The following is a 26,370-nucleotide window of genomic DNA, read 5'->3' on the forward strand; positions in this document are numbered from 1 at the left end:
CCAAAGTTTGAATTGCCACAAAACACATTTTAAGAGATATTCAACACTCTACTGCCATCTAGCAGCTAAAGTGGATAGTGCATCCTCCCAATTCGTTATGTTTCATGTGTCAGGTAAACCGCAATGAATGGGGCCATATGAGGCCATATGAATCCCCTTCCTACTGCGACAGCTATTTTGTCCAAAAACATTTCGTTTTCTGTTGTTTGATTTGTTCAATTGAGTATATTTGTATGATTCACATTATTGTTTCATGATCAGTTCTGTATTTTTGTAAATATTTAAGAAAGAAAAATGTGCAAAGTCAAATGAAGCTTACAGCAATTGCTCGGCAGCCCCGATTAGTGCTCGCCACTAAACAGCCCTCAGTCGTTGCCATAGGAACTTGGAACTGCTTCCCATCTAGATGTAACGGCCCGGCCACGCCCACTGGCACAGGCATATATCCAATGACGTTCTCACAGCAGGTACCCATCACCTGGAAGTGAAGTGGACAGCTTTGTACAATACGAAGCAAAGATGTGTATTCATTGTGTTGCTTGTATGAGCGGCACCTCACCTTGGAGTAGTCGTAGTCCGTGAACGGCAAAGACGAGAGTGCGGTGGGAGAGGGAAGTTTTGCTGATATCATCTGTCTCCGTATGGCCACGCCCCTTTCAGGTATCTCCATCATGGCCTCAAGCTTGTAAGCAGGAATGTGTTTGGAGTTGATCAGCAGGATCACCTCAGCATCACTTAGGAAACGAGAGCCTTGCTGCAGAAAACATGGTCTCCCAGTTAGGTACGGTCGCCTTGGTCTACAAAGGCTTTGCTATTTTCTTTTTTACATACTTTGATTAAAGTGTTCAATAAATTCATTTGTGTGTATACACAGGTGAATATGGTGCCAACTAATTTGCTTTGCTTCTTTATTTGGACTCTAAAGACCAGAAACTAGGCCTCAAGGAACCTTGGGCCTTTGCTGCAATGTGACCCAAGACCTTCTTTGACGACCAATTTGCGCTCACTTAGATCAAGGTCTTTTCACGATGTGTTTTTGTCCCAGGTGGGGGTGATCACTCTAAGGATCCCAGGTTACCTTCACCTACTTCCTTTATTGCAGATGTGGAATCATTGCCACTGTCTTTCATGAGGTCAATGACAACTCCTTCACTCAGGTGTGGAACCACCTCTGATAATCTCTCTTTAAAGTTGTTATTATTTAAGTAGGACTGGTATCCGGTCAGTCTTTTTGACCTTTTTTCAGAGTGATTCACTGGTCTCTCTGCCAGAATTCTGCCAGGTCTTCCCTGCAGTGTCCATCGAGGACTCCCTCCACCCATCCACAAATTCTGACTTGAAATAATTATCTAGAATTTTTTAGTTCAGGCAACGATCCCAGCCACCCCCTGACAAAAAAAGTCTCAAGGAAGCTCATCTGCATGTTCTACTCAGGGTTTCGACCTAACCGACTTGAGTAGGCAAATGCTGACATTTAGCGACGTCTGGTTCTTTGAAAAATTATGTTCTCTATACAAACCAATTACAGTTTCCATTGTGGAGATGGCGTGTATGCGGTTTGGTGATGTCAACGTTGTTAATCGAGTGGACCATGGTGGCAGAGGGGTTAGGGTATGGGCAGGCGTTAGTTATGGACACGGGTGCATTTGATTGGTAGAATTCTAAAAGCATAGCAATTTTGTAACAAGGTCCTGAGGCCCATTGTGCCTTTCACCCACACCCACCACTTCAGGTTGCAGCATGATCATGTATATGAGAATTTTAAAAAGTATATCAATATCGTAACAAGGTCCTGAGGCCCATTGTGCCTTTCACCCACGGCCATCACTTCAGGTTGCAGCATGATCATGTACATGTTGGTAGTTCCTGCGAATATCCAGCAACTTCACACACCCATTGAAGAGGACCAAAATTCCAAAACCAGTTTGTGTTCTAGGTGACAGTATAATCGTAATAACACATCTTATTGCTAACAAATAAATTTTGCTATGAAAACATCAAAAGGAACGACTAAAAAAATAGCTGCGGGTCGAAAATAAACCCTGGGTCACACTTTAGCCAGTGAAAGAGCCAGGAAGTATGGGTTTGCATTTGTGTCTCACCTCAGGGTTTTTCAGGATAGTCACACATTCCTCCAGGCCTCTCGGTTCCAAGGGGCGGTACGTGTCTGTGATTTCAGGCTTGACCTCTTCCCGGTCTTCCAGGACAAAGACACTCTTTGGATCAGGGACAGGAATAAGTAGGGGTCGGATTACCTCATCTAAAAATGCAAAGTGATTAAAGGTGAAATTAATATGACGAACTAACTAACTTTGATTGAAATGTTACAACTTTATTTGGCTCCATGGCTGGTTATTTAAGTACATAAAAGTAGTGTTTAATACGACTAAAACCGAGATGGGGTATGAAAAACACCTAGTTTTGGTGAAAATCTTAGCCTAAAACCGAATCATACTAACATATAAAATGTATGTAGGTTGAGTTTTATGTTTGTATTTTAATGTGTGCTGAATTTCCTCCACACGGACACACACACAGACACACGCACAAGAGAACATTGTGCAGCCCTCAACAAAAATAGTCTGGACGCCGCAGTCTTAAAGTGTATTTGATTATGCTGTAAACATGATCACTACAGATAATGTTTATCGTCCATGTAAAGTGATCCAGCCAGGAAAAACTACAGTACCTCTATCTTCTCTGCTGGCTGCGGTGCTAAGAGGACGACTGAGGGGTGGAACGTGGTGTTGGAGGGGAGACTCCTTCCTGCAGCAGGCCTCTGTCGCTCTTTGTGACACCAGTGATGAGGTGGACATGGTGATGGGATTCTTTATTGAGAAGGTAGACTCCATCTCCACTTGCTCAAAGAAGATGTACTTGATGGCCAGCAGCAGGGCTAAGGCCAGGCAGATGAACTGCTCCACGTCCATGGTTACCATTCTGCAGGAAAACTGTTATTGTTACAGTTCAGACATGTTTAATAAAATGTACAACATGCAAACACAATTACTTGACACAACCATTAATGGCAAAGTTTTAAATGATGCTGTAAAGTTTCAGGAACACAACTTTTCATTAAAAGCTGATCCGTACAGAATACAGGTTAGATGTATGGATGCGCCTATCGACCAGCCACGAATCAGTATGTGATTGCTATTACCGAATAATAGGAATGGGTATCATTCACATTTGAACCGATTCGGTACCAATTCAGAGTACCTTGTAATCGGTACCGGTACTCAACGGTACACATTTTTGGTTGTTGTTTTCGTGCGTGTAATTAAATGTTACATTTTTGATACTAAAATGTTTTTTTTATTTTGACACTCAAAAAGGATCTGATTATGATAACTGTGCTGTCCAGGTGTTACATATTGTTTTATTATAGCATTTGCGTCTCATTAGCAATGCAGTTGCACTGCAAAGAGATTAGATGGCAGTACTGTACTATGGTATGTTGTCAAAAAAGGTAATTTTTCCCCATGAAGCTGAATGGGTTATGTTGTGCCCTACAAAATGTTTATGCCCTGAGTAGTGTGCTTATTACACACCAGCTGTTCGATTGTAACATTCATCTTAGTTGTAGTTTTTATTACCAAATTTGGAGGTGTTGAAAGTGCCGTGTAAAATCGCTAATGCTAATAGTAGCCTGTCTATGGACAATCCAATGTAAACTAGCATCAAGCTACACATTTTGGAAGAGTGGAGCCCTACTTTACGCTTCAGTGTTTTGTACCAAGCATACTTGCTTTGTTGGTGTTGAAAATTGCAACATTACTTAGAGGGAGTTGCTCGAGCAATCGTTTCCTTGAGCAACTGCACCAGGACATGATGTCACATGCAACAAAAGGTATCGAACTATGGCACGTTTGATTTTACAGGAATGGATCCTCTGAAGTAGATTTGGTCGGTGCCTATAAAAGTACCAAATTCCGTACCGGTCTCTACTGGATACTGACTTTCAATGTCGATGATTCTATTACATTTTCTTGTCATACATGGGATTTTAAGAAGAAAAAAATAAGATTTGTTCATACAAACACACACAAAAAAAATTAAAGTGTTCTTTCAGTGTCAAAGAGCAATAACTAATTCTAAAAAAAGTTAGATTCCTATTATTTTAGATATAAAAATAAATGTAAACACCTGTCAGCAGAAGTGAAAAAACTGACCAAAAACAGAGGTTTTTTGTTTTATGAGATATAAAAAATCAATATAAAAACCATATTTAAACAATATTCTTCTTCAATCACATACAATATTTGATCAAAACAAATTAGCCAATAGTACACAAAACTACTACCTACATTTAAATCCTTTGCTTTTTGCCCTCAAAGTCCTCCTGTTAATGTATTCCCTGAGTTTGTAACATTGACAAAACAACGACAAATAAGATTCTAAAAATGTTTTAAATACAATCAAATAGCTTTGGCGTTCTGATACTACCCTTGGTAGTACCACTCCTGGCTGCTACACACCAACAGTTGGTATGAAGTGAAGTGAAGTGAATTATATTTATATAGCGCTTTTCTCTAATGACTCAAAGCGCTTTACATAGTGAAACCCAATATCTAAGTTACATTTTTAAACCAGCGTCTTGCCCAAGGACAACGGCAGTGACTAGGTTGGCAGAAGCGGGGATCGAACCTGGAACCCTCAAGTTGCTGGCACGGCCACTCTACCAACCGAGCTATTCCGCCCCGTTATCCTCTCTCTTACTCTTATTAATCGACTTGTTCATTTCTTGTAAATATCTGTTTCAATCTACACTTTAAAAACATTTTTAAGCACTTGTTTCTTCTGTTGTTTCAAGCGAGCTTGGAAGCTAGCTTAGCAATTAGCAGGGCTGTTTCAGGCTTGCTCTTCTGTGTGTGTAACATGTTTAGCTTTGTCCTTCAGTGATAAAATTACATGTGGGGATCAGCTTTTGTGATTGTAATTTTCAGAATCGGCCGATACTGATCGGTGGCCTATCAATCGGCGCAGCCCTAGTTGTAAGTGCAATCGTATATAATTAATATATATTTTGGATCAAAATACATCTTGAAATCCCGACAATGTAAGTACTTCCTATTTTTGAGTTGGTGACTCTCCTTCCGTACCTGGTGAGGTAATAGTGCCACAATGGGATCACTGGCTCTATCCTCCTGGGGGAGAGGTGCTCTTTGTCCACGCCAAAATGTGGGACTCCACCTGTCGTGTTGAAGGACAGGGGCTCAGCGATCCACCGGCTGTGGGCGTGAACCATAACCAGGCCTAGGGACTGCAGACACAAGGTGAAGTTGAGAAAACAGAATCAACATACAGTACAGTATAATTCGATTTTGGACTACATTTTCACCCAAATTTCTTATGCAGCAATTCCATCTTTGAGCTGAAAAATGGTTTAAGGGCTAATCTGGAGACGGACGACATCAAAAAGAATGGCGTTCTTTTTTTTTTTTTTTTACATTATAAAAACTCCTTGCAACATGCATTTTCTTAGTTGGGAATCATTCCAGTATACCACCTTAGTTATTGTCCCTGTTGTGGCAAAAGCAAAAAAGCGTAACTTCATTGTTCATAGGTTCTGTTGTTGAGATTGGCTAGACCCGTGATTCTCAAACTCTGGTACATGTACCACCATACTTGCCAACCTTGAGACCTCCGATTTCGGGAGGTGGGGGGTGGGGTTAAGAGGGGAGGAGTATATTTACAGCTAGAATTCACCAAGTCAAGTATTTCATACATACATATATATATACATACATATATATATACATACATATATATATATATATACATACATATATATATATATATACATACACACATATATATATATATATATATATATATATATATATATATATATATATAACATACATACATACATACATACATACATACATATATATATATATATATATATATATATATGCCCACTTGATATTTGGATCAAAGATCAGGCCCTAAACCTCTGGGATTTAAAAAAAATTATGTACAGCTGCAAAATAAACCATTTTAAGTGCATGTGTATTGATTAAAAAAAAGGTGAGAAACCTTATTGAGTTTAGGGCTGCCATACTGTCCAGGTGACTTTTCAATTGTTATCCACTATTTCTTCAGTTTTACTTTCTCTTCTCACTCCATGCAGAGAATCACCCACCAGACAACAAGATGGCACCACCAAACATAATACTTAATATTGTTACCTGATTGGCTTTTAGCGTGTCACAGATCAGTGATCACTTTTTGTGTTGCTGGTTTACTAGATAGCGAGTGCCTTTGTTCCTGCAACCAACTTTGCTTTGCAACTTTCGCTTTCTTCCACCGAAGAAAAAAAGTTTTATCGAACACATTTTTTAATTATATCTATTACGTGACTATCCCAATATATTTTTATATTGTTTTATTCCCCAGCCCTAATTACACTTAAGGAAGACTTGGAGCAAAGTACCTTCTATGCTCATCATCGTCTTTGCCAACAAGAAGCTTCGATTAAAAAGTCAAATTGATGTTAAATGTTTACTTATATATTTTGCATTATCTGCATATAAAACTAAGTATTCTCTACAAAATGTGTTTATTTTAAAGGTGTCTGCAACAGATTAGTTGGGTTTACGTGATTTCTTAAGGGAACATTTGATTCAATTACTAACAAAAAGCGAAGTAGCACTGTTCTGTAGAAGAAAAGTTGGGGAAATAACTACAAAAGTACATTTCATTCACTAACAGTGTTACAAAAAAGATCAGTTAGAATAATACATAATGTTGGATATAGAGAACATATAAACCCTTTATTTATTGAATCAAAAATACTGAAATTCCACGACATAGTGAATTTGCAAACAGCTAAAATTATACATAAAGCAAACTATAAACTTCTACTCAAGAAAATACAACAATTCTTCTAAAAAAAAAAGAGAAATATCTTAGAGACAAATTTAATTTAAAACATTTGTATGCATGTACAACACTTAAGACCTTCAGTATATCTGTATGTGGAATTAAATTATGGAATGGATTAAGCAAAGCAATCAAACAATGTACTAATATAATCCACTTCAAGAAACTCTTAAAACTTAAAGTGTTTACAAAGTACAAAGAAGAAGAACTATGATAAACATTCTGAATTTATTTCATCCATCCATCCGTTCATTTTTTCAAAATAATCTTACTCATCTCACCATATGAAATGTAATTTACTTCACCGAGTATTATTTATTTATTTTTATTGTGATTACTTGTGGAGTATATTGTGAATAAATTGAGAACAGGAAGTGAACAAAAGTTTTAGCAACTGTTATGTAAAAGAAAAGGGGTAGGATTAAATAAGCTCTGCTTCGTCCTACTCCTTTTCGAAGATGTTGAAAAGAGAAACTGGAAATTGTGATGTATCATGTTGTATGCATGCATGTTCAAAATAAAGTCAAACTAAAAAAAAAAGGAAAACAATCACCAATGAGAGGTCCTACCATGATCATCTTGACTCTCTGGGTGACAGGATTGGGTTTATTGTCTTCCTCTTCCTCGAGCACTCTGGAGAAATGGCTCAGCTGCCAAATTGGGTGTCCTTCTTGACTCTCACGAGACAACTGTTGGACGGCATCACTGAGTCAACGAAACTGAAAACACTGAAAGGCGCGAGCAATTAAACTCTTACCTCCAGCACCAGAGAGACACATGCAGGGAAGAATGTCATGAAGACAAAATAGTTGGCCAAAACAGACATGCAGCCAAAGTAGCACATTACTTCCAACTGTCGAACTCCTGCAAAATTGAAAGATTCAAAAGGCCATCAATGACATTTAAAAAAACAAATCACACTTGTATAATAACTTTGTTTCTTTTACTGATGTCAACCAAAGAAGGGTTATGGCAGGGTTGTTAGTTTTGTTGGCCCATAGAAGAGTTTAAATAAAAATGTTTTAAAAAGTAACAATGCAAGAAAAAAGACAAAAAATACATATTGTTGTGAGAAAATAATTAAATTGTGATACTAATGACCAGGGGTGTCCAGATATATTATTTTGCTTGTATCGAATCACTATTCGTTAAAAGCAAAATAAGTATCAGATTAGTGCAAACTAGATATACATAAAACGTGTTCTTAATTGACAACAGCTACGCAAACAATAGCACACAAGCTATCTTAATTGAACAATATTGCAGTCTAAAACATGACATTTGTCATTAGAATCAAATATTAAATACAGATACAAAGTCTGCAAGGTAGTAGCCAGTAACAAACAATTCCGCATCACTCCACTTACTATGTCATGAGCTTAATGAATTATTGTGGTCACCAAGTGTTGCCAAAAAAGCAATTACCACTACACTTGAACTTAAAACACCATAAGTCCATTCCAGACGCTAACTAATAGATAGATTAGTGTTTTTCATTCCTACCTACCATTATTCTCTGTTTGACTCATTTCATTTGATCAAACCTATTCTAACATTCCACACTACAAAATAATACAAGTATGTATAATTATTGCTGATATCGTATTGGTCTGGGTTAATATTCCCGTATCGGCATTGTATCAGAATAACAATGGCACCTAGCTGACCCAAAGTTCTATCTTATCAGTTTTTGGCATTTTTTGACAAGGTTTGGACAGCACTGGGTTACAGCAACACATGACAAAAACAACAGACGTTACCTGACATGGTTCCCACCCCGATCACTAAGCACTCCACCAGGGCATCCAAGGTGAACGTAGGTCCCAACACAGCCATACCTCGAGCAATGTTTTCCCGAACTTCATCCTGAAAAAACATATACAGTATATATAATTAACGTATACATAGAATACAATGTTTAAATATATATCAATATATCATGAGCCTAAAATAATGCATTAGAGGGAGTGTGAGTCTTTTGTCCAGTGGGGTAGTAATAAAGGGTATCCTGATCCGATATTAATATTAGCAAAAAAACAAACAAGTATCGGGTTGTATCAAACTGCATGTAAAATGTCTGATATCAACAGCGTGTTTACTTATGCAAAGATGGATAGCCAGTTAACATCTAAATGTCCTCCAAAAGCACAGAAGGTTGTTCTTTTCTTTTCTTTCAGTCAAGTCATTTACAAAAATGGGCTACTGGGAGCTTGCAGCTACACAGCAGCTAAGCACACAAGTTAGACATACGTAATAAGTGTCCTTCAATGAACAATGTTGCAGTTTAAAACAGCACATTTGTCAATGTAATCAAGTATTAAATAATTATAGTAACATATTACTGCATGCCACTACAAGCACAGTCTCCAAGGCAGAAGTGTATTAGTAAGTATCCAGTAACAAACGTGTCTGCATCATTCAATTTACTGTCATGAATTTAAAGGGGAACTGCACTGTTTTTGGAATTTTGCCTATCGTTCCCAATCATTATGAGAGTCAAGAACGGTAGAAAATGGATGGATGGATGGATTTTAAAGATGATAAACACTTGAAAGATGCGGCTAATGGGAGTCACCGTTGTAGCCTTCAAAGTCATCTAAAACAACTTCAAAACCCTCTATCAATGTCACACACAAACAAACACACACACACACACACACACCCCCACACACACCCACACAGCCCCCCCCAAAGAGAGCGAGAGAGAATGTAGTAACAGACGCGTTCCTAACAATATATAATATATTCAATATTTACCAACACTGACTTAATTCCACGCATAGATTTCTGTTACTACTTACAGAAATCTTGAGCAAAGATCTGTTTTGAGAATTGCCACAACAAAACTGATACTAGACTTCTATGCACTGTCAAAAAATGTGATGAACAACACTGCTCCCACTAAAAGAGAATGTAAGTGTTTACCTTTTAATACCATGTTTATGTTTCTTTGATGTTCTGATATGATATTGTTGAATATGATTAAATAAGCCCATGTTTGAAAAGCCCACTCTTAGTTCCAACAGATACAATATGATTTAATGCATCATGTGCTCGCCTGTCAAATTTCAAAAGCCAATGTGGCCCCTGAGCCAAAATGTTTGCCCACCCGTTATATGCTTATCATTAATATTCAGATATTACAATAAGTGTAATAACAATAATATACAATATAATAATTATTTACAATCATCTCTTTTTGAGAACTTTTCGATTTATGAATCTTCTGATCGACCGTATACGTCTCTGTGTATGAACGCTTCATTCATTCATTTTGTGTCCCGCTGGCGAACATTTTGTGTTTGCTCTATCGAAAAGACTGAGGAAGCAACAAGTTTTAATTGTGATAAGAATGAACTTTTCAGTAAAAATATGCCAAAGCGAACTTATTTTACAGCGGAGGGGAACTACCACGCGTACAGTGAGTGGCGCCTCTTCCAAAGCAAACACACGCACACACAGCCCTTTCTCTCCCTCTGTCTGCTTGTTTCTCTTTGGCAATTATGTACTGTATCGTAAGTGGATTTTACTTTTTAAAATGTTTATTTTTGTAGCAATTTGGTTGTTAAAATTAAGGATTTTCGTGATTTCTGATCGTTTGTGAGAGCACTATAGGGCTATAGACTTCTGTGTGTGTTGGCAGAGCAGCGCATACAGAACAGTTCAGCTTGTTGTTGTTGTGGCTTGTTAATAAAGAGATAGTTGATTCATCACCTTGTTATGTTTGTATGATATTCAGTACTGTATAGCACTTTATATTGTCTTCAAAGGGGCGGTATAGCTCGGTTGGTAGAGTGGCCGTGCCATCAACCTGAGGGTTGCAGGTTCGATCCCCGCTCCCGCCATCCTAGTCACTGCCGTTGTGTCCTTGGGCAAGACACTTTACCCACCTGCTCCCAGTGCCACCCACACTGGTTTAGATGTAACTTAGATATTGGGTTTTCACTATGTAAAGCGCTTTGAGTCACTAGAGAAAAGCGCTATATAAATATAATTCACTTCACTTCACAAAGTGTACAAACCTTTAATAAATTATGGTCGAGGCTGGAACCCATTATTCATATTTACATTGTTTATTATGGCAAAATTTGCTTCACTATACAAACTTTTAGATTTCTGAACCCTGTTCAAAAACCAACTGAGTTTGTAAATGGAGGTTCCAATGTACAATCACACCATAGCCCCTGAATCACTAGGTAGATGTTAAACCCAAGAAGTAAAGAAACTATCAGTGACTGCTGAGACGTGGAAAAGGGGTAGGACTAAATAAGCTCTCCTTCCGACTCCTTTTCGGAATGTTGACTGGTGCAAGCGTAAACAAAATCAACTAAAGCTACAATATGGTCATCGTTACCTGAGAACTGGAGCTGAGGGCAAACTTGGCAAGAGCAGATGCTTTAGAGAGGTCGATGAGGAGCAGGAAGAATGGCAGTGCCTCACTGGAAGACACAGCAGCACAATAAGCATTGGAGTTTCTAATAAACATAAGAGTACAGGAAGTAAATACAAACTTACTTGAGACCAGTTAACTCTTTATCAAGGAAGTGAATGACGACTGTGCTAAATACAAAGCTGGAAAATATGGTGAAGAGACCCGCAATGCCTGCAATGGAAGAAAATGAGTTCTAGTTGGTTTGGCCATCTTCCAACCTGTGGAATATTAACAACATTTATACCTAAAATATACTTTGATCCCAACTGTCTCAAGTTCTGGAACTGGAAGTAAATGTAGACAATGGCAATGCAACGTGTGATGGTTAAGATGATGATGTCACTGCTGAGAATTTGCTGTCAAAAGGAAGTATAAAACAGGGTTTTAAAGTTACAGTGCCTGAAAAAAACATTCTCAAAATGTTTTCAATTTATTCACCTCCCACCATATTTTGCTTTACCATAGATAGCAGTGACGTGCAGTCACTAGAGGCAGGTGAGGCGGGGCCTCACCTGCCATCATGGAAAGAAAAAAAATGTAAAAAGAAAAAATAATAATTAAATTGTTATATGTATCCAGTGATTATACTATAAAGTTATTTTCCATTTAATTTCACCAGTTTTAGATTATTTTTATTCAAAATCGCTGAATTTTCACATTTGCCGTTCAAATACTGAGAAGAGACGGTGCGGTGAACAGCAGCCAGTTGAGGCACGTCACTCAGTGTCTCAACATGGATTCCGGACTCGGCTAACTGCTGGCCTGCTGTGCAGTGAGACTGTATTGCTATATGAATTATATTATACATTTCCATAGTTTAGTTAGCTGAGGTATATAATGTACAGTGTATTTTGTCAACAACTGTATGTGTGTAACGTATTTCTTGTGCTGAGCGATCATAAAACGGCTGCAAAAGAGCACTGGCTGAGGCTCCAGTAATCCCGCCTCCTGCACCCCCGCCGTAGAATTGTTATATCAACTAAAGCCCACACTTAAACTTTCCACGTGCAAGATTGAATCTATTTAAAAAAGTTATTTCATAAGAAGCCAAAAAGTGCAAAAACAATAATGTTCGTGTTGGAGGAGTTGTGAATGACTGCAGGGCCACAACATTAGGTACACCTGCAGACTGCAGGTGTATCTAATTCACAACTCCTCCAACACGAACATTATTGTTTTTGCACTTTTTGGCTTCTTATTAAATAACTTTTTAACCTATTTTCATGGGCTTTCCTCTTTGTGATGTTAAGTTCCTGTTATGCGCTGTTATACAGTATATGCCTTGAGCTCTTATTTTGAAGGCGCTAAGAGCGGAAGTGATGACACGTTGCGGAGGTTTTTGAAAGAAGGTAAATAAAGTGGTCCCCGTGTAAACTGGAGCCTCCGTGTTTGTTATTTTGTAGTTTCATACAGTATAGGCGACATTTATAAACCCTCGGTTACACTTTTTTAAATAAATTCAATCTTGCACGTGGAAAGTTTAAGTGAGGGCTTTAGTTGCGGCGCATGGACTTAATTTATAAGTAAAGGCAAGACCATAATAACGTTTTTTTTATTAAATGTGCTTTTTTGTGTGCTACAGTTTGTATGTGTAAAGTTAAGTTAAAGTACCAATGATTGTCACACACACACTAGGTGTAATGAAATTTGTCGTCTGCATTTGCCCCATCCCTTTGTTCACCGCCTGGGAGGTGAGGGGAGCAGTGGGCAGCAGCGGCGCCAGGCCCGGGAATCATTTTTGGTGATTTAACCCCCAATTCCAACCCTTGATGCTGAGTGCCAAGCACGGAAGAATGCTGGTATGAGCTTTTAAACATAACCCGTTAACTGCTGCCAATCAAATGGTGAATAAGATACTCTTTAGGGTTCATATGTTTGTAAATCTGACAGTGATGAAGTCAGTGCCTCACCAGCCATGAACCTCACCGCACGTCACTGATAGATAGATAGAGATATATAGATAGATACATACATATAACTATATAGGCGATTTTTGTATAATTATAAAAGAATAAATTATATATATATATATATATATATATATATATATATATATATATATCATTTTTAAAATTAAAATAACATAATATAATGTAAAATAAATACAAATAAATAAAAATTAATAAAAATAGCAATTTGTATGTGAATCTTTTTTTGAGCTCCAGTAATAGAAAGCTTTGTTTTTTATTTTTATTGAAGCTCAAAAACATTTGATAAATAGTTTTTATTAGGACTTTCCCTCTCACTGATTTTAATTAAGAAAATATGTAATGTTTTATTTTTTGTAAAAAAAAAAAAAGAAAAAGTTGTATTTTTGTGGCAGCGCTGTGAGCAGCACAGTTACGGTATGAATAAATATTTGAGAATTAAGTGGTCATCTTTATTGTCAGCACATTTTCAGTGAATATTAAATCTGCTGCTATAGTGCAACGTATATTCAAGTTCAGTAGCAGGGTTGGGATTTAATTTCATTTACTTCTGTATTATACTGTACCTGCCGTATGTCGTTTAAACCTTTTTTAATAAACATAGAAAATACCCTATTTGTCTATCTCCTTATATACTGCCCTGCTCTATGTCCCCTGTGAGTGTCAGAACTATGTCATTGTGACACAATCTATTCTATCTTTAACGCTCTCACACTGAATGGGCTTCAAGGCAAGTGTGCAGCGCTTGAGTAACAGTTGTTTTTTTTGTGTGTGTCGATGTAGATTGCTTATCACACTCACCTCATCTGTTTTGGGGCAGTCATAGTTCCAGCCACAGATCTGATCATTTCCAGTGAACATGTTCATGGACATCATACAGACCGTGAGGGTGACTGTGCCCACAATGACCTCCCAAGGATGCGAGGCCACCAGAAGGCCATGCATACGGAACAGACGAGTCAGCATTGTGGAAAGGACCTGTTGCAGAACAAGTACAATCTGAGAAGGGCCTTCAGTACAATTCAACATGTGCTTTTGCCAGAAAAATGGGCTTGTTTTCCTGCAATGTTAATTTGTTATTTTTCCTAGGAAAAAGGTGACAAATCTTTGAATACATCTGTTCATTTTAATAGTTCTTTTCTTTTACAGGGTTTGTAAATGGACTCTGTGCATGAAATACTGAAACATGAATTTTCCCCAACATGTCTTGGTCAACTAAGGCAAATACTGCACATGTGTATTTCTCCAACAAATTACACTGTAGTGCAGTGTAACAATGTAACAATATAAAACATTTTACATCATGATCCTTGTGCTAAAAGTTATCAGGGTTATCTATATCAACACTGTGCTGTTGCAGTGTTGGCGTTAACGCACTTTTTGTGTCGTTTTACGCATTGAAATCAGAAAGGACGCAAATTTCCGGAAGTCTGCGCGTTCCCCGGACGCGGATTTTTTTTTTTTTTTTTACAGACCGTTTTTTTTAAATTTTATTTATCGATTATCGCATTCCGCCGGTGTTTTGTTTTGTTTATATTTGCCGGGTCAAATTATTATTAAATTATTATGAATTATTGGTCGACTTCAAAGTAATGCACTTTCCGGTACAATTTCTTAAATTTTGATTCGCCGAAAGTTTTATCAATCACAAATACTGCTTCAGTTTGCACTCGGACAACTTTACCGCGAGGGGCCGTCAAAAAGAAAGACTTCATGGTAAACACTAAGGTGAGTGTAAAGTCAACCTTTAATCCTGTGCCATGTCTCCAGTAAATGAGTTGTTTTAGTCTTTGTGAGTCCATGGAAACTTCACTTTTATCTCCTGCTGGATCAACATCGTTCGAGGATGGAGACAGGCTAGCTGTTAGCTTCAAGCTAACCAGCACCAGAGCAGACTCCTCCACCCCAAAATCATACTTTGCAGGTCAACAAACAGGGCAAATACGGTATGTGCCTTTTGAAGTATTACTGTGCGAGGAGTGTTCAAAAGGAGTCTCTTGGAGAAGTGGCTGACAAGTTAGCAAGTGTCGCTCGCATCGCTGACAGTGACGTCATCACCGTCATTGTTTACTGAAGCAGAGATGCTAACTGTGCGTTATGATAAACGCGGAAGCATCGCCAAGCTCTGCTTTTTATCGATAGACTTATCAGATTTAGATTTAATTTTTCATTATCTATAGCAGGGGTGTCAATAGTGTGGCCCAGAGGCCGTTTGCGGCCCGCAGCTAATGTTTTAAAAGGCCCACGGCACATTTTAGGAATACTACCGGTAATAAAATAAACAAAAACATAAAAAAAGTGGAATAAAAAAAGCTTACAGGTGAAATGTAATTTAGAAAAAGTTGCAATGATGACTAATAAAACAAAGCTGTGTTTTATTTAAAACTGTCATTGCTCAAAAGATAATATTGAATCAAAATCAATGTTTTTATGAGTTATTTACCGTATTTTCCGCACCATTAGCCGCACCTAAAAACCACAAATTTACTCAAAAGCTGACAGTGCGGCTTTTAACCCGGTGCGCTTTATATATGGATAAATATTAAGATTCATTTTCATAAAGTTTCGATCTCGCAACTTAGGTAAACAGCCGCCATCTTTTTTCCCGGTAGAACAGGAAGCGCTTCTTCTTCTACGCAAGCAACCGCCAAGGTAAGCACCCGCCCCCATAGAACAGGAAGCGCTTCTTCTTCTACTGTAAGCAACCACCCGCCCCCGGAAGAAGAAGAAAAAACGCGCGGATATCACCGTACGTTTCATTTCCTGTTTACATCTGTAAAGACCACAAAATGGCTCCTACTAAGCGACAAGGATCCGGTTCATGAAAAGACGCAATCTCTCCATCCGCACACGGATTACTACCGTATTTCACAGCAACTGATATTCCTGTGAACCGCACTGTGGAACGGGAGCACGTACGGTGAATATTCGCACCACAGGGAATGAGAAGTCATCCTTCACTGTGGTTCTAGCTTGCCATGCTAACTTCCACCCATGGTGATATTCAAAAGGAAGACCTTGCCAAAAGAGACCTTTCCAGCCGGCGTCATCATAAAAGCTAACTCGAAGGGATGGATGAAGAAAAGATGAGCGAGTGGTTAAGGTAAGTTTAAGTTTACGCGAAGAGGCCGGGTGGATTTTTTCACGCAGCTCTGTCCATGTTGATATACGTATGTTTGTGATTGCACATTTGCGTACATTTTGGGAGTGAACAGAGTTGTTAGAACGCTGGTTTTTAATATATTATTAAAGTTTGACTGACCTATCTGACTGTTTTTTTGACATTCCTTTAGCGCAGTTAGATGCGGCTTACAACACGGGGCGGCTTATTGGTGGACAAAGTTTTGAAATATGCCGTTCATTGAAGGCGCGGCTTTTAACCCAGGGCGCCTTATGGTGCGGAAAATACGGTACCTATCCAAGACTCCTATTACTTCACATAAAATATTCCACTTTGAAAAATATTTTTGTGGAAGATTTTGCATATTTTGTGTTTTTGCCATAAAAAAAACATAGTTTTCTTTGACAAAAAGAGCAGAAAACAAACAAACAAAAAAACAACAACTTAGTTGTTTGGGTTTTTTTTGGTTTTTTTAAACAACAACTTAGTTCTCCTCTCTGAGCTGCCACCTTAATGTGGTAGAGGAGTTTGCGTGTCCCAATGATCCTAGGAGCTATGTTGTCCGGGGGCTTCTATTCCCCCTGGTAGGGTCTCCCAAGGCAAACTGGTCTTAGGTGAGGGATCAGACAAAGAGCAGCTCGAAGACCTCTATGAAGAACACAAACAAAGGACCCAGATTTCCCTCGCCCGGACGCGGGTCACTGGGGCCCCTCTCTGGAGCCAGGCCCGGAGGTGGGGCACGATGGCGAGCGCCTGGTGGCCGGGCCTGTCCCCATGGGGCCCGGCCGGGCACAGCCCGAAGAGGCAACGTGGGTCCCCCCTCCAATGGGCTCACCACCCATAGCAGGGGCCATAGAGGTCGGGTGCAGTGTGAGCTGGGCGGGAGCCGAAGGAAGGGCACTTGGCGGTCCGATCCTCGGCTACATAAGCTGGTTCTTGGGACGTGGAACGTCACCTCGCTGGGGGGGAAGGAGCCTGAGGTGGAGAAGTTCCGGCTAGATATAGTCGGACTCACTTCGACGCACAGCAAGGGCTCTGGAACCAGTTCTCTTGAGAGGGGCTGGACTCTCTTCCACTCTGGCGTTGCCGGCAGTGAGAGGCGACGGGCTGGGGTGGAAATTCTTGTTGCCCCCCGGCTCAAAGCTTGCACGTTGGAGTTCAACCCGGTGGAGGAGAGGGGAGCTTCCCTCCGCCTTCGGGTGGGGGGGACGGGTCCTAACTGTTGTTTGCGCTTACGCGCCAAACGGCAGCTCAGAGTACCCACCCTTTTTGGATTCACTCGAGGGACTACTGGAGAGTGCTCCCCCGGGTGATTCCCTCGTTCTACTGGGGGACTTCAACGCTCATGTTGGCAGAGACAGTGAAACCTGGAGAGGTGTGATTGGGAAGAATGGCCACCCGGATCTGAACCCGAGTGGTGTTTTGTTGTTGGAGTTTTGTGCTCGTCACAGATTGTCGATAACAAACACCATGTTCAAACATAAAGGTGTCCATATGTGCACTTGGCACCAGGACACCCTAGGCCGAAAAGTTCCATGATCGACTTTGTAGTTGTGTCATCGGATTTGCGGTCTCATGTTTTGGACACTCATGTTTTGGACACTCTGGTGAAGAGAGGGGCGGAGCTTTCTACCGATCACCACCTGGTGTTGAGTTGGCTGCGATGGTGGGGGAGGATGCCGGACAGACCTGGCAGGCCCAAACGCATTGTGAGGGTTTGCTGGGAACGCCTGGCAGAGTCTCCTGTCAGAGAGAGTTTTAATTCCCACCTCCGGAAGAACTTTGAACATGTCACGAGGGAGGCACTGGACATTGAGTCCGAGTGGACGATGTTCCGTACCTCTGTTGTCGAGGCGGCCGATTGGAGCTGTGGCCGCAAGGTAGTTGATGCCTGTCATGGCGGTAATCGTCAAGCTGAAGAAAGAGTCCTATTGAGCTCTTTTGGCTCATAGGACTTTGGAGGCAGCAGACAGGTACTGACAGGCCAAGCGGTGTGCGGCTTCAGCGGTCGCGGAGGCAAAAACTCGGACATAGGAGGAGTTCGGGGAGGCCATGGAAAAAGACGGCTTTGAAGCAATTCTGGACCACCATCCGCCGCCTCAGGAAGGGGAAGCAGTGCAGTGTCAACACCGTGTATGGTGGGGATGGTGCTCTGCTGACCTCGACTGCGGATGTTGTGGATTGGTGGAGAGAATACTTCGAAGACCTCCTCAATCCTACCAGCACGTCTTCCTATGAGGAAGCAGGGCCTGGGGAATCAGTGTTGGGCTCTCCTATTTCTGGGGCTGAGGTTGCCGAGGTAGTTAAAAAGCTCCTTGGTGGCAAGGCCCCGGGGGTGGATGAGATCCGCCCGGAGTTCCTTAAGGCTCTGGATGTTGTGGGGCTGTCTTGGTTGACAAGACTCAGCAACATCGCATGGACATCTGGGGCGGTACCTCTGGATTGGCAGACCGGGGTGGTGGTTCCTCTCTTTAAGAAGGGGAACCGGAGGGTGTGTTCCAACTATCGTGGGATCACACTCCTCAGCCTTCCCGGTAAGGTCTATTCAGGTGTACTGGAGAGGAGGCTACGCCGGATAGTCGAACCTCGGATTCAGGATAAACAGTGTGGTTTTCGTCCTGGTCGTGGAACTGTGGACCAGCTCTATACTCTCGGCAGGGTCCTTGAGGGTGCATGGGAGTGTGCCCAACCAGTCTACATGTGCTTAGTGGACTTGGAGAAGGCATTCGACCGTGTACCCCGGGAAGTCCTGTGGGGAGTGCTCAGAGAGTATGGGGTAACGGACTGTCTTATTGTGGCAGTTCGCTCCCTGTATAATCAGTGTCAGAGCTTGGTCTGCATTGCCGGCAGTAAGTCGGACCTGTTTCCAGTGAGGGTTGGAAACCGCCAAGGCTGCCCTTTGTCACCGATTCTGTTCATAACCTTTATGGACAGAATTTCTAGGCGCAGTCAGGGCGTTGAGGGTATCTGGTTTGGTGGCTGCAGGATTAGGTCTCTGCTTTTTGCAGATGATGTGGTCCTGATGGCTTCATCTGGCCAGGATCTTCAGCTCTCACTGGATTGGTTCGCAGCCGAGTGTGAAGCGACTGGGATGAGAATCAGCAACTCCAAGTCCGAGTCCATGGTTCTCGCCCGGAAAAGGGTGGAATGCCATCTCCGGGTTGGGGTGGAGACCCTGCCCCAAGTGGAGGAGTTCATGTACCTAGGAGTCTTGTTCACGAGTGGGGGAAGAGTGGATCATGAGATCGATAGGCGGATCGGTGCGGCGTCTTCAGTAATGCGGGCACTGTATCGATCTGCTGTATTGAAGAAGGAGCTGAGCCGGAAGGCAAAACTCTCGATTTACCGGTCGATCTACGTTCCCATTATCACCTATGGTCATGAGCTTTGGGTCATGACCGAAAGGACAAGATCACGGGTACAAGCGACCGAAATGAGTTTCCTCCGCCGGGTGGCGGGGCTCTCCCTTAGAGATAGGGTGAGAAGCTCTGTCATCCGGGGGGAGCTCAAAGTAAAGCCGCTGCTCCTCCACATCGAGAGGAGCCAGGTGAGGTGGTTCGGGCATCTGGTCAGGATGCCACCCGAACGCCTCCCTAGGAAGGTGTTTCGGGCACGTCCGACCGGTAGGAGGCCAAGGGGAAGACCCAGGACACGCTGGGAAGACTATCTCTCCCGGCTGGCCTGGGAACGCCTCGGGATCCCCCGGGAGGAGCTGGACGAAGTGGCTGGGGAGAGGGAAGTCTAGGCTTCCCTGCTTAAACTGCTGCCCCCGCGACCCGACCTCGGATAAGCGGAAGAAGATGGATGGATGGACGAACAACTTAGTTAGATCTGAAGTTGATGTAGACTCTAGAGATTTAAGCGTTTAATAAATAACGTATGTATGCCCTGGCACCCCATTATCATAATTTCAAGACCGAAGCAAATAACTTTTTACACTTTTATACTGAAATAAATACACCTACAACTTATTAAATACAAATATAGAAAAAACTACCGGCAGCGGTAAAATTTAGATTCATGAAGAAAATAAAGTGAATGAATAAATGTACATATGCATAAACATTTTCTTTCTTTTGTATTTTTTTTTTTATGAATTAAGTAACGTTTATGACAACCTTTTTCCAAAACACAGTATAGAATGTGAAATATAACAGGTTAATGTATACATTTATCATTTGCTTTCAAAACGCTTACAAAAATGTGGGACCCCAAAAATTTAATGTGGGACCCTATTTTTATGACTTGATGGGGCCTCTGGGACCCCATTTTTATGACTTGATGGGGTCCCTGGGACCCTCTTAGCGCCAACACTGTGTTGAATGTGCTCAAAAAAGTACTTCAACACACACTAAAATGTTTTAACCAAGTTTAATTTTAAAATAAAAAAATCAACACTAGGCCTGCAGCTATCGATTACTTTAGTAATGGACTAATCTACGATTATTATGTTCAATTAATCGAGCAGTCGGATAAAACACACAAGTGTATTTTAGGAAAAATAGTTGAAATACGCAACAATTTTTCTGCTTGCTAAGCCATCGTTCTTTTTTTCTTTTCTATAAATGCACATCATCAACATAGTACCATAATTGCACTTTTTCGTGTGCATGAATAAAAATAAATAAAATAAAAACTCTGCAGTTAACCACCAGACAGTACCACAACACACACATCACCGCTCTCATGTCTATCCTATTGCACCATGCAGTCCAGATGTGATATATTTTAATCGTTACACTATTGTAAAGATTAATCGAAGCAACAGAAGATAAATCAAAGGTTAGTTTTAATTAAATTATAAAAGTTTAGATAGGGGTATGATTAGAAATAAGCACCAAATCCGGTACTTTTTTTGACACCGAATGAATTTCTCTGGTCCAACCGGGCACCGGTTCACATTAAGTCCAACGGTGCCGTGCTACGGTACCTGGCTTGCGCGTGATGTCACGTCCTGTGGCAAACACTATCTCTAACTAGGGATGTAGCGATACACAATATTAATAACCACGGTAAAAGTCCAGACGGTTGGATTACTGTTTTACATTAACATTATTGAAAAAACCTGATTAATAACTGCACTTTAATAAACTCACAGACTAGCTAGTTAGCTTAAATGCTAACATGAAAACAAGAGACGTTAACGTCTTTCCCTATTAAGACCTACCTACCTACCTACTCACTCCAATTTCGCTCAAAAATGAATATTTTTATATGTATACTTTCACCGGAAAATATATCGAGATATCCATCGAATATCGAGTTTGAGTAAAAATATATCGAGATATACTTTTTCGTCCATATCACCCAGCCCTAGCTAATATAGACACTTACGGTACACCCTGTGTTGCCTTCATTATAACACTTATATAAGGCTTTTATTTTTTTGCGGCTCCAGACAGATTTTTTGTTTGTATTTTTGGTCCAATATGGCTTTCAACATTTTGGGTTGCCGACCCCTGGGTTACACTCATTAAATGATTAATTGAGGCGAGATAATAAATATATTTTTTTTTATTGATTTGATAAATGAATTCAGGGTCTCCGCAGGTTTCAACAAGCCAAATTTAAGACTTTTAAGACCATAATGAATACAATTTAAGACCCGTTACACATCGATACAGGCAAAAATGTACAAAAGACTTGAAGGACAATTGAAGGCATTATTTAAATATTGTATATTCATATATTAAAGTATGTGAATTTATCCACAGCGCTTTCACACTGGAAGACAAAACGCTTAACCTAACTAAAAAAATAACAGAAAGCTTTTTGTTGTGAACCAAGACTTGTTTGGAAGACAGAATTTAAAAAATTCCAAACGTTGTAGCAATATTTCAAAGCGAGACTGAAGTTTATGCATGTTATAAATAAAAGTAACGTCAACAGATTATTAAAACCTTTCAAAATCGTATTTAAGACCTCTTATGAGATTTTACAATAATTTTAGATATTTTAAGGCCTTAAATTCAAATTATTGGATTTAACACTTTTTTTTAGACTTTTTAAAACTCTGCGGATACCCTGTGAATTGTTGCAGCCCTAACAATTACTTTGTCACCTATAACACAAAGCTGACACAAAGTTGTGTCTTTAAATATGTGTCTGTTTTGAAATAAATAAATAAAATATGTGCTTGTTTTTAATAAATAAGTTTGGACACCTGTGCCCTAAAGTACTCTTACCTGAGTACAATTTAAGATACCCACCTGTGCAAAAATTAACCAAAATATAATATACACACACATTTGCAAAATTTGTTGACAATTTGTCAACATTTTGTAGTTTTAATTGTATTAAGCACAAGGTAAAAACCTGTGTACCTTTTAATTTGCAAATCAGATGAATTACCACAAAGCACTTAACAAGGAGAAAGATGACAATACTGTACGTAGTAGCACATTCCCTTCAAAGACGTTTACATTGTGTGTGATAGCGTCAGCTATGCTAGAAAGGCCCGTGAGAGTGACTTACCTGTGAGGATGAAGTGGGTGAAATGTGAGGGAGGTTTGATGATAAAGGCTGCTGGCGTCATGCGGGGAGCCAGTGGGTTGGCTTGAACCTTCCCAACGTCACTGGCGTCCACACAAGTTGAGCGGATTCTACAATTAAGCGAGCCCACATGGAACCATGGCACGCTACTACATCATACGAGGCTTCGGCCAATCACAGTGCTCGACCAGCGTCGGTGACGATTGTGCCACGCCCCGTTTCCTAGGAATCGGCTGTAGGGGGCGTGGCCAGTGTGTGGCCGCCTAGTCACACCACTCAGTGCAAGCTGGACGGTTTTTCCTCGGCTGCTTTGAATGAGCCCACTCTATCAGCTCCTCACGTTTCTGTTGCTGAAATTGATATATTACCAACTTGTGTTTATTCCTAATGTAATAATTAGGAACGTCCCAATCCGATATTATTCAACAACTAGAAGAGGCAATTCCAGAAGGAATTTTGTGTGAATGCTCCATTTCTGAAGTTGAAGTGAAATACTGACAGGATGTAGTATGAATGTAAGAATATTATGAATGTTGGAATGGTTTGAATGTTGAAGAGTTTGAATTTCCAGGAAAACCGGAATCTGGTTTGGAACTTGTTAGTTTGAATGTCCAGGATGAGTGGAATGTGTTAATGTTGGAATGGTTTGAATAGGTTGAAAAATGTGGGAATTGTGCAGCTTGGAAAAATGTCCCATTCATTTCAATGGGAACTTCCTGTAAATTTGGGAATTTGGGGTAAAGCGGGATTTTTGGAAAATGAGTAGGAGCATGAATGTCCTGAATGAGCTGAATTGGTTGATGTTAAAATTGTTTAAAAGAAGTAGTACATTTCGGGAAAATCTGGAATTTTTTTTAACCTGGAAAAAAAGGGTAGTTTGAATTTCCATAATGGTGGAACGTGTTAAAGGCGGAATGGGTTTAATGGGTTGAAGAATGTGGGAATTGTGGAAGTTTGAAAAATGGCCAATTCATTTTGAATGGGGAAAATGCAAAAAAAAAAGGAATCATGGGAAATCCGGCAATTTTTTTTTTAGAATTGTTGAAGTACAGCACACAATTCCTCAACAGGCTGATTTTTTTGAAGTTGAAACGGTTTGAATCAGATTAGAAATGTGGAAGTTGTGGAACTTTGAAGAATGTCCCATTGCTTTCAATGGGTATTTCAGAAAAAATTGGGAATTTCGGGAAAAGCGGGACTTTTTTTGAAAATGGTAAAGAACTGGAATGATCTGAAAATGTTTGGTGTTGACATTTTTCAAATCCTTTGAGAAATGTTAAAGTAGTAACATGTTGAATTGAGAAATGGAATGACGGAATTCCTGGAATTTTGGGAAAAGTGGGAATTTTTCCAGTCCAAAAAACAAATTAGTTTTTTGTCCTGATTAAGAGGAATGTTTTGACGGTGGAACGGTTGAAATGCGTTGCAAAATGTGGAAGGAGTAGTCGCCAGAAAAAAGGGTGGAAATAAGGCTTTGGAAAACCAGGAATTTTGGAAAATTCAGGAATTTTTTGGGACTTGGAAAAAAAAGTTGTTTAAATTTCCAGGATGAGTGTAATGGTATGAATAGGTTGAAAAATGTGGAAATGGTGAAAGTTTGAAAAATGGCCAATTCATTTTGAATGGGAAAAATGTCCCAGAAAAACCTGTAATTCTGGGAAATCTGGGGATTTTTGGAATTTGTCAAGGGAAAGCCCGCGGTTTGAATCAGGTGAAAAATGTGGAAGGTAAAGTGCGCCAAAATCTGGAGAATAAGAAGAATAAAAACCATATAAGTGAATGCTTTGGAGCATTCACACAATAAATTGAAGAATAAATATATGCATTTTGGTGTAGAAAACCATATCTGTGAATGCTTTGGAGCATTCACACAATAAAAAAAAGTATCAAATGATATGAGCTTGTATGTAAAATGTCCGATATAAGCAGTCCTGTAGGGTGTACAGTTAACAACGAAACATCCACCAATAAGCACACAAGTTTGGTATTTTCTTCTATTTTAGTCGAGTCATTTACCAGGGGTGTGAGTCTTTGGGCACCACACGATTTGATTCCATTCTTGGGGGTAACGATTCGATTCAGAATCGAATCTCGATTTTAAATACAGTATATACTATTTTAATAACATTGGGTACCACTTATATGATTAACTACATTCCTCTCTCTATAAGATAGACAAACAGCTCTGATAAATTGTTATATTACTTAAAAAACAGCTTTTTAATACAATTATACCCAAACATTTAATAAAATCAAATACAAATAAGGCAACAAGTGTAAAATCCAACACTTCTCTTTTCTAAAGTAAATCTATACATCAGATATGGGAATCTACATCAACTACATGATGAGTGGTTGGACAGGACAGATTAAAAAATACATATATATTAGATTTTTTTTAAATTATTGATTAAGAATCGTTCCAAATAAGAATTGCAGATAATTCGAATCTATTTTTTTTTTTGACACCCCAAGAGGTAAACATGGTAGACTGCTCTAGGAGCTACAGCCTCTACACAACAGCAGCACACACAATAGCACACAAACATACGTAATAATAATATAACAATATTGCAGTCTAAAGAAGCACATTTGTTGATATAAACAAGTATAAAATAATTATATTTGCATATTACTTAAACATACAAAGTCCCGTATTAGAAAGAATCCACGAACAACCGTGTCTGCATCATCTACATCATGTCATATTGTGACCACTCGGTGTCACCAAACAAATAAATTACCCAGAGTCGTGTATAAAGAGAGTAGGCCAACTAAAATGTCTTAAACATTAATAATAAATCAGGTATTCGCACATACACTTCTTTTTGTGGACTATAACGCCTTAATAACTTTTATTTATGTGAATGTATTTCACATATTTTATTTATGTATGTACTGTATATATTTATGTCACAGATATAATACAGTAAGTGAAGGAAAGTATTAGCAATAGCTGTGAAATGGAGACATTCTGATTCTGATTCTGATTCATAAGTAAAATTACAATTATATCAAATGTTTTTTTATTCATATGGTTTGATATGAGGCAGCACCATTGGCGTTGCTAGGCCTATTTTAGGGGGGCTCAAGCCCCCCTAAAATATTCTTAAGCCCCCCTAAATAATTTGGGGTTAAAAAAAAAAAAATCTTTTTTTTTTTTTACAAATACATCCTGACATATTCATTATAAAGTGGTCCGAATATGAGTTTAAATAAATAATCATATAACCTGTCATTATTCACTCAGTTTCCCCTCACTTCATAGCATAAGGTAGAGAGCCCCTTTAATGCGTCAGTATCCAATCCATTCCACTTGTTCATATAGAAAATGCCGACATCACTCAAAATCCAGTCTGCATTTTCTCTGCGATCTTGCTTGCGGTCCTTGGACTTGTTCATATAGAAAATGCCCACATCACTCAAAATCCAGTCCGCATTTTCTCTGCGACCTTGCTTGCGGTCCTGCAGGTGTACGAAGCACATTAGCACACAGCACTGCAGAACAA

The 26,370-nt window shown here is 39.7% G+C and overlaps 2 protein-coding genes across 2 annotated transcripts in view; one reads left to right on the plus strand and one right to left on the minus strand.

Moving 5' to 3' along the window:
- Positions 1 to 23,010, minus strand: part of hmgcra (3-hydroxy-3-methylglutaryl-CoA reductase a) — a 39,674-nt gene extending 16,664 nt beyond the window's left edge. The window contains exons 1-13 of the mRNA XM_061986589.1: positions 22,844 to 23,010; positions 14,050 to 14,226; positions 11,565 to 11,676; positions 11,404 to 11,491; positions 11,243 to 11,327; positions 8,649 to 8,754; positions 7,646 to 7,752; positions 7,458 to 7,577; positions 5,103 to 5,263; positions 2,690 to 2,940; positions 2,103 to 2,260; positions 560 to 754; positions 320 to 478 (exon numbers count right to left, since the gene is read on the minus strand). Of these exons, the coding sequence (XP_061842573.1) occupies positions 320 to 478; positions 560 to 754; positions 2,103 to 2,260; positions 2,690 to 2,940; positions 5,103 to 5,263; positions 7,458 to 7,577; positions 7,646 to 7,752; positions 8,649 to 8,754; positions 11,243 to 11,327; positions 11,404 to 11,491; positions 11,565 to 11,676; positions 14,050 to 14,214 (1,707 nt within the window). The 5' untranslated portion in view covers positions 14,215 to 14,226; positions 22,844 to 23,010. The remainder of the gene's footprint in view (positions 1 to 319; positions 479 to 559; positions 755 to 2,102; positions 2,261 to 2,689; positions 2,941 to 5,102; positions 5,264 to 7,457; positions 7,578 to 7,645; positions 7,753 to 8,648; positions 8,755 to 11,242; positions 11,328 to 11,403; positions 11,492 to 11,564; positions 11,677 to 14,049; positions 14,227 to 22,843) is intronic.
- Positions 14,884 to 26,370, plus strand: part of gcnt4a (glucosaminyl (N-acetyl) transferase 4a) — a 73,422-nt gene continuing 61,935 nt past the window's right edge. Inside the window, exon 1 of the mRNA XM_061986590.1 lies at positions 14,884 to 14,976. The gene's annotated coding sequence lies outside the window, so the exon portion shown is untranslated. The remainder of the gene's footprint in view (positions 14,977 to 26,370) is intronic.

Source organism: Nerophis lumbriciformis, linkage group LG12 (assembly GCF_033978685.3).
Source record: "Nerophis lumbriciformis linkage group LG12, RoL_Nlum_v2.1, whole genome shotgun sequence".
NCBI classification, from domain to species: Eukaryota; Metazoa; Chordata; class Actinopteri; order Syngnathiformes; family Syngnathidae; genus Nerophis; species Nerophis lumbriciformis.